General features: G+C 30.7%; 1 protein-coding gene and 1 long non-coding RNA gene across 2 annotated transcripts; both read right to left on the bottom strand.

The window, feature by feature from the left end:
• Positions 1 to 139: 139 nt before the first annotated feature.
• Positions 140 to 3,835, bottom strand: LOC128387506 (uncharacterized). The gene is made up of 8 exons (XR_008325036.1): positions 3,597 to 3,835; positions 3,052 to 3,393; positions 2,819 to 2,966; positions 2,187 to 2,257; positions 1,367 to 1,663; positions 858 to 1,116; positions 614 to 740; positions 140 to 514 (listed from the first exon to the last, which is right to left on the bottom strand). It is a non-coding gene; the product is annotated as an uncharacterized LOC128387506 (long non-coding RNA).
• A 703-nt stretch (positions 3,836 to 4,538) lies between these two features.
• LOC128387502 (beta,beta-carotene 15,15'-dioxygenase-like) lies at positions 4,539 to 7,756 on the bottom strand. The gene is made up of 8 exons (XM_053346711.1): positions 7,399 to 7,756; positions 6,888 to 7,291; positions 6,564 to 6,729; positions 5,911 to 6,365; positions 5,566 to 5,680; positions 5,314 to 5,411; positions 5,095 to 5,209; positions 4,539 to 4,987 (listed from the first exon to the last, which is right to left on the bottom strand). Exons 1-8 carry the CDS (start codon positions 7,466 to 7,468, stop codon positions 4,812 to 4,814), a joined length of 1,599 nt encoding a protein of 532 aa, XP_053202686.1. The 5' UTR covers positions 7,469 to 7,756; the 3' UTR covers positions 4,539 to 4,811.
• Positions 7,757 to 8,472: the final 716 nt, after the last annotated feature.

The following is an 8,472-nucleotide window of genomic DNA, read 5'->3' as shown; positions in this document are numbered from 1 at the left end:
ACACTTTTCGCGCCAATTTTTGTTTTAAAATATTTGAATTTTCTCACTTAATCTTCCCCACCCCTTTTTATTCCATTCTGAGAAAAAAATATTAGGCCCCGCCCTAATGTGCCTTTAGTTTACCTTTACTACTGTCGTCAATTGTTGAACTGTTGCCAGTGTCTTCAAGTCCACTTATCCATTGAGAATTACAGTTAACCCATCAGCCCATTTTTTTTTGCCTTCTCTCTGTAATTCACTTCTTAGTCTTCTTCCGATGTCAACAGGTTTTAATTTGCAAATTAATTGTGACATGAACACACATCACAATTTACAAGGTTTCCACAGTCTTTTTGAGTGTTGCCAGAAACAAATATCATCTATTAAGTAGCAAGCTTGTGCTGTTGGTTAAACACATTTTCAATTCAATTGGACCAATTAACTTTCTGCAATTATACCAATAGTATTAGAATCATTTAAATTTGCATCATTTCAATTACTTAATTGTTGCTCATCTTTGTAAATCAAATGATAACTGTAAATCGGAAAAGGAAAAGAGAAAGAGAAAACGATCATTAATATGAAATCATAATGTAAAATTCATAAATTACAAAATTGAGAAATAAATATTTACCTTGATAATGGAAACTTTTAAATAGATTGATTAGTATTAATGTGAAAAGATCATTAAATTGTTTCCTTTTTTTTAGTATCGTTAATGTTAAGATAATGTTTCCAAAGCTTTGGTTGTTTGCTTAAACCTACAGAGAGAGAGAGAGAGAAAAAATTAATGTTTACATAAAGATGAACAATTAAAAAACCATTAATATGATTGAACAATTGTTTCCAATTGTTGGAAATTAAGGTAACAAATGAACCTTGTAAATGGTGAAAAAATGATTAGTTCCCATAATAATAAAAAGCAATAACGAACAGGGAAAATTATCTTTGAGAAAAAGTTTTTCTCAGTGAAATTCAATCTAATGATGATGACTAAAGATAACAGCAATTAAGATGATCATCTTATATTATAAGATGGACAGATTTTGATAATATCTATTAGTTGAATTGATACTCTTCCGTGTTACTCATCTTAATGAGAAGCGATAACTTGTTAGTCCATCAATGAATTGAGATCTAAAAGAATAGAAGGAAAAAAAAAGAACAAGAAGAAAAGAAAAAAATGAGAAAATAAATAATATTATAAGAGAAAATGAGAAGATGATGAAGATAGAATCACTGAAATTCCCGTGAGATTGTTTCAGTCCACTTTTGGGATACATTTTTGTAACGAAATTTGTGTCTAAATATGAAATGAGGTGAGAGAGAGAGAGAGAGAGAGGGAGGGAGGGAGAAAGGAAGATGATCATCAAAGGTATTCAATTACAGTTAAGTTCTTATTCTGTTTCCGAAATTCAATCAACAAACTTTCAAAGATTTTATTCATCATCTCATTGGTTTCCTTTGACAATTGGTGAATCTCAGTTTGCTTAGTGACTTTTTCAATGTCCCAAGTTGTTGTTACACGAATCATCATGTTAGCCAATTCAAGTTTCATCCTTTTGTAATTTCATGGGGAGAAAAGTAGTAAAAAATGGTTTAATCTTCGTGTTCATGTCGATGCTTGTTTAAGTGGTGATGTTGACTGAGGATGATAATGAAGATCAGAATGATGATAGCAGTTCTGAAAGAGAGAGAGAGAGAAAAGATTATGGTGAGTCAATTTTGATGATAAGAATGCGAATCACGTTTATCAGTAGAGTGAAAATAAAATATAATATAAAAAAGAAGATGAAGAGGAAGAGAGGGAGAAGAAGGATGAGAGAGGAAGAGCGAAAAGGAAGCAATATGAGAGATAACAAGAGGAGGTTTATTGTATTTCATCCTCATATTAGTGGAAAATCGGGCGATGAATAAGTCTACCTTTATCTCTGTTATTTTGTTTTTTGCTTTTCTTCATAATCATCTCACTCTCTTCATCATCTTTCTCCCCTTCTCTCTCGATTGAAGACAACTCGATAAGTGAGTAAAGAAAGATGATATAACACTGAAAGTGGAAGTAAAGATATTTTGTTAAGACTATATTCTTAACTTGGTTAAGAAGGATTGAAGAAGAAGGCAAAATATTATGGCGATGATGCATCAAGTCTGCATCTTTTCCTCTTCCTGCATCATTATCATCTCTCCATCTCATTTTCCTCCTTAACTGTGTATCCATAAGTTAAAATTCTCCTGTGTGCTTTTCCTCATCATTTTCGGGATGATAGTGACTATGTGTCTGTAAGAAGATGAGAAAAAAAAGAGAAAGGAAGAAGATAGAGTCTGGTGAGATGGGTGGAAGGTGGGATATAGAATCTAAAGGAAATAAAGGTTCGAGAGAGAGAGAGAGAAAACGTCGCTCTTCATTTTTTCTCTCCTTCTTGATGTGACGATGGAGAATCAACAAATCCCTTGGGTTATTATGCGGCTAATAACAAAATCAAGAAGCCGCTTCAATTCTAGAGTAATTCATCTATTCTCGACACAATTTCGACTTTGAAAGTTCTACATCACCATTTTATCTTTCTTAATTTTCTCCATCTCTCTTTTCCATATATTGTAAATCACCTAGAAAACAGTCTCTCTCTCTCACTTTCTCCTTTATCATCACTAGAGAAATGTTGATTTCCACCCTTAGAAGAAAATTTCTTTTTTGCTTCTCTCCTGCTTTTTGTTCACTCGAGTACTTAATGTTGTTCTAGTTGTTGTTATATTAAACACACTGTATCAGTTACTCATAAGTAAGATTTTCTCTCTCTACTTTTCCCTTTTTTCTGCATCATCTCTCCAGTGTAATTACAGAGACTCTGAAGACTCATTTGGGTTCCACTTTATTCCTTGATTCCAAGTTGTGTAACTTATCCTGTTTTACTCCTCATTCTCTCCATATCCACCTTCACCTTTCTCCTTCTCCTATTTTGCTTTTTTTCTTCCATTGAGCAACCAACCTATTCGACATAACAGTAAACAAGACTTAAGTTAACAGGAAATTGTAGTGAAACTTGGATAGAAAACTTAAACTTACAATCTCACCTTTATTATCTCACTTGATAGGTTAACTCATCTGCCTATGGAATAATAACCAAGGAGAAAGCTCAATCTTTTCCACCGCCACCACCATCACCTTAATCAGGAATTCCTCCTGTTAGTATATCAGATCTTGGAATTTTTTTTTCTTCTTCTTCTTCTCCTCTTCGTGTTCCTCCTTGTATATTTCTTTTTGCTTCCTTTTTCTTGCTTCCTTCCTCTTTTCCTTTGCTTAGAGTTATTGATAACAAGGGTTACACTTAATTACTTTTCTGTTCAACGATAGAGTATATGTAACCTTTTAAGAAAATGTTATTGGTATAAATCCACAATTCCAACTGGTAAAACCTTGTAGATGAGGAAAAGGATAAAGAGAAGAGAAAATAATTAGTAATCAAATGGAAAAACATAATGAAAAGTAAATCTTTGAATAATTAAATTTCATGTTTAAGATAAAAGGTCAACTATTGATGGTTAGAAAAAAAGGTAAACATAATTATAGAACATGTTAAGACTTTTTCATGTTTTCTTTTTACACTTGTTGTACTAACCTTTATTTTCTCATTAACTTACCTTCTTCCACTTTGTTGGCCAGTCATTAATTACTTCAGGTTGTGTTGATTAAATAATCAAGGTTGATACAATTAGTTAAGATAACCATTAGATTAGAAATGGATAAATCAAATGTTGGGAAAAGCTTGCGGCAAGTAAAGGATTAAACTGACGGTTAGACTTGTGTGTTGATCTCCACCATTTACTTAACATGTAACATGTATTTCTGTTTATCTACTTAATTGTGCAACAACAAAAAAATAGGTTGATTACAACAGTGAACATGAAATTAACAATTAAATCAGTGATTAACCTTTAAACCATCAGATTATTAAAGGTAGAAAATTGAAAAAAAAGCTAAAATAAGTGTAGGGTTACTTACATTTTCATCGGGCAAGTTAATCTCTTTTCAATTAGATTGATAATACCTGTTGATTTTGATGACGGTAAGACAAGTTAATTATGGTCAAATTGTGGTGATCAAATGATTAAAGGATAAAATTTCTAGATAATTAAAAATTAAATCAATAAAACTTAAACTGATTGAAGCTCCAATAAATGAAATCACATAAACATCTTAATCCATCTTGTTGACTTTTCCTTTTGGCCAGTCAACAAAGATTGATACAACTTCATATTAAAAGAGATTAACAATTTACTTAATTATAGAAATTAAATATCATTTTAGAATATAATTTAAATCCAAAGCAATTAAAATTCAATAATAAACACAATCAGTTAATTCAGTTGATCGAAATCTCTTGTTACTGGTGACGCCATCTAGCGATCGCTTAGATAATAGAAAAAAATTTTTATTCGTTAATTGTGATTAACTAATTGTTAGAATCTAATTTCAGGTTATGTTAAGTGACCATTAGATTATGTATTTCATCTGAGAATTTTTATCAAAATTGATCAATTTCGATTAATTAGAATTTGGGTTCAATTGTAAATATCTAATTGTTTTTATTAGTATTTTAAGAATTAATTGTTTCTATTAATTAATTAGGAGTACAATTAAAATTTCTACCTTTATAATCAGGTTTTAAAATGAGATTTGAAATTGTTGATTGATTAAAGAGAACAAAATAAAAAGAATAAAATAAATATAATGTAATCATAAACCTTAACCATTGAGAGAATATTTTTCTTTGAATTAATTTGATTCTAAGTGAAAAATGTTGATTACAATTTCTCTCACTATTCCAATTAATTTATATAACAATTTCTTTAATGTTAGAGATGAAAACACCATGAATTGTGGGTGGAATTTCAGCTAAATCACGAGGAATCAATATTCTTGCCATTTCCATCATAGTTCGAGCATCCAAGAGAATAAGGAAACTTTTCTTACTCTGATCACTTTCCAGAACAGCAGATAAAATGATACCTGAGAGAGAAAGAAAGAGATAAAAGGTAAATAAGAATATGATATGAGTTAATTGAAAAAGAATTGGGGATAAAATGGTTGTTAATATATAATAGAAAATCAATTACCATCATCTTCTCCTTGATTATCAGGTTTAGGTATGAAAAAAGCTTCTCCAGGGAATGCAGTCTCAGATGATTTCCACATTCTCACTTCGTGAGTTTCCAAATCAAGTTTGATGGCCTATCAATGGATAGAATTAATTGTTTAGTGGTTTATATGATAAATAAATTGTTCTTAAAAGATTAAAGATGGATTATCAAAGAGAATAGGATGAGATAACTTACAGAGTGAGAGAAAGTTCCCTGTTCGAATGTACCACTTCCATAAGCATATCGATATTTGGTACAGGCGAAAGAATCATTTAATGTTGGAAGTTCAAAGCCTTAGGAATAAAAAAACGTTTATACGAAATTATGATTAATTTTGTTTTTCTTTCTTTTCCATGGATTAGAATTTAGTAAATCTTGAATAATTAGAGAGACAAATATTGAAGAGGAAAATGTTTTAGAAGATGAGAAAAGAGAGATTATGCTCACCAGGTTCGGCTAATTGTTCGTATGTTAATTTGATTATTCCATCGATAAGATAAGCTGAAGCAGAGCAATTAGGTAGATCAACCAAATTATTCTGTGATTTAATATTCTGCTGAGGCTAAGGAATAACAAGAGAGAAAAATATTAGTGAACATTAGATAGAGAAGATTAACTTGTAATGTGTTTTGTCATCTAAATCAGATTGTGTCATGTTAGCAGTTAATCTCGCAAACCTTATGGTTTATTGATTAGGATTAATTTGGGAAAGAACATTTTTTTTCTCTTCTTTTTACCTAATAATCTACAAGTTTTTTTTTCTTCTTCTCTATTTATTATATTAATACTTACTACTCTCTTTTCCAATGGAAGGACATATCGACGAGCTGTTGGTTGACATTGATCATTGAATTCATTTGATCGAAGATATTTCAAGTGATACTTTTCGAGAACTTTAATATCCTCGTAGGCAACCAAATCGATGATTGCATGTCCATCTTGCTCGTAAGCATTCATTACATGGAAGAAGAAAAAAGCCTCAGTTTCATATTCAAAGTCAAATTCTTGTTCTTTTCCGGTTGATTTGTTAATCACATAGAATCGGGTTGGTTCATCAGGTCGCCATTCCAAACATTCCTCCATTGATTTACCTTTAAGTGTACAAGTAGCAAGTTTGAAACCATTTACCACCAATGGTTGTTCAATTATAATAATGAAATTCTCAGTCATGGCAAAACTATGAATATAACTGAATCCAGTTTTCCATCTTGAAGGAATAACAGCAATTTTTTTAACTCCTTTGAATGCTGTTGATTTGTTTAATTAGCCAAGTGTTGTTGTTGTTGTTGTTGTTGTCCACCGATATTTGGATTAATTGTTGAAAGAAAAAAAGAAAAAAGCGTTAATTGTTACGTGGAAATATGAATCATGAGAAGTCAAAATATCATTTAGGTTAAAGAAGATTAATCATTTTGATGATTTGTTGTTTGATATTTTCTCCTTACGATTTGATGATGGAGATTTCGAATCTTCTCTTTTAGGAACTCGATAAATGCTGTACTTCATTCCGGATAAGAAATTGGTTCCAACATTGTAATAAGAATCATCACTCGCTGAGTATAATGGATGAGATGTACTGAGATTAACCGAAGCCTCTCTGTCCAAATTAAACTTTAATCAAATGGGGGAAAAAATAATAAGGTGACATTAATTAATAATCGATTATAAAAGATTAAGGCAATCATGATTGTGATTATTACTGGGAAAAAAAGTAATGTCATGATTGGGTTTCTTTTATAAAGTGATTATGTGAAATATTGATTAATTACCTTTTCAATACCTGTCATATTTGCTGGATCAACTCTCCAAATGTTACAACTTTCAGTTGCTACAAATAGACGTTTATTCATCAGGTAGATATTGGAAATATCGTTATCGGTTAAATCACTTGGTATTAATTGGTTAATTAACCGTGCAACCAATGGTTTACTTGGATCAGGATAAGCTCGAGTTCCAAATTCTGTGAAAACGGGTTTACCATGAGCCATCATCTTGGTGAAAGCGTTTGACCGAAGAAATTTAGATGAATAGAAAACTCGACCATCTTCAAAGCGAAATTTAATCAACATCGCACAACCATCAAGCCAATGATTAAGAGTGAATCCATCTTCAAGATCCCATTTACCAGGGCCAAGTCTAATCAACGAACCTTGTAACCATTCAGGTAAAGATCCTAAAAGGTGAGACAAATGAACACCATTAGTAAATGAAAATACGGAAACGATTGGAGGGAAAACTCTATATAAAATCACAAAGAGATTCAAAATGAAAATACTTTACCTAATATTTGACATTCAACTTCTTGAGGACATTCATTTACTGAACGAAAGTGAGGTTCAATCAATTCCATGGTTCTGGTGAGAGGAGATAACTGATTTAGTTAACAATAAAGGATAAGAAGAAGAAGAGGTAATTGTCAAAAATAAAAAAGAAAATAAATTCACTAAAAGTAAAGATGATGAAGAGATGGATTATCAATGATGGAAAACAATCTTCTGCTTCTTGTCTTGTTGACCGATGGTTGAATCTCTAAATCCTTCAAACTGCAAGTGATTTGGTTTAATCGAAATTAGAAAACATCAATTATCCAATGATGATGATGATGATGAGTACGTTTTGATGTTACTATTGACCATTTATTCAAAGTGTGATCACCTTGATTGTATAAACCAAAACAATGTTACAGCCCCTCAATGTTAACTGCCATTGGCTTTTAAATTTCAATACAACTCTCCCCATTTGTTGATCAAGGTTTGGCCTGAATTTTTGTTAATCAACTAGTTGTGACGTTGTCTTTTTTTTTCTCCTCTGCTCTTACTTGTAAAATAATCATCACTTTTTTGTTGATTACATGTTATTCCAATGATGATTGGGCATCTTTTTCCTTTGATTTATTTACCTTTTTTTTTCCCTCCATCATGGTAGAGTCATCATAAAGGTTTCTCTTTCATTTCTTCCATCACCACCAAAGTATCAATACAGTTCTCCACTTGTTTACACCAAGAGCTGAAATAATAAACACCATTCTGAAAAATAAAATAAAAAGAGAATAGAATTAATTGATTAAAAAAAAAGAACAAATCAAATTAAAAACAAAAAATTCTAATTTTAGAAAAAGAATTTAAAAAAACACCAATTACATAACATGTTAGACTTTTCTAAACAAAAATTGACTCACTTGTTGATCTTTAATATTAACTAGACGATTCTAAAGTCTCTCAATTCCAAATTTTAATTGTTAATATCAGTTAATTATTTCTAAAAATCAATTGCAAACAACAATTAAAGAAGAAGAAAATTAATTAATAAAGAAAATTAAAATTCACTTGTTACTTTTTTCAAAAAAGTTCGTTT

This window comes from Panonychus citri, unplaced genomic scaffold, assembly GCF_014898815.1.
Source record: "Panonychus citri isolate SS breed McGregor unplaced genomic scaffold, ASM1489881v1 Contig00090, whole genome shotgun sequence".
Taxonomy (NCBI): Eukaryota; Metazoa; Arthropoda; class Arachnida; order Trombidiformes; family Tetranychidae; genus Panonychus; species Panonychus citri.
This window is presented reverse-complemented; position numbering and strand designations above follow the sequence as displayed.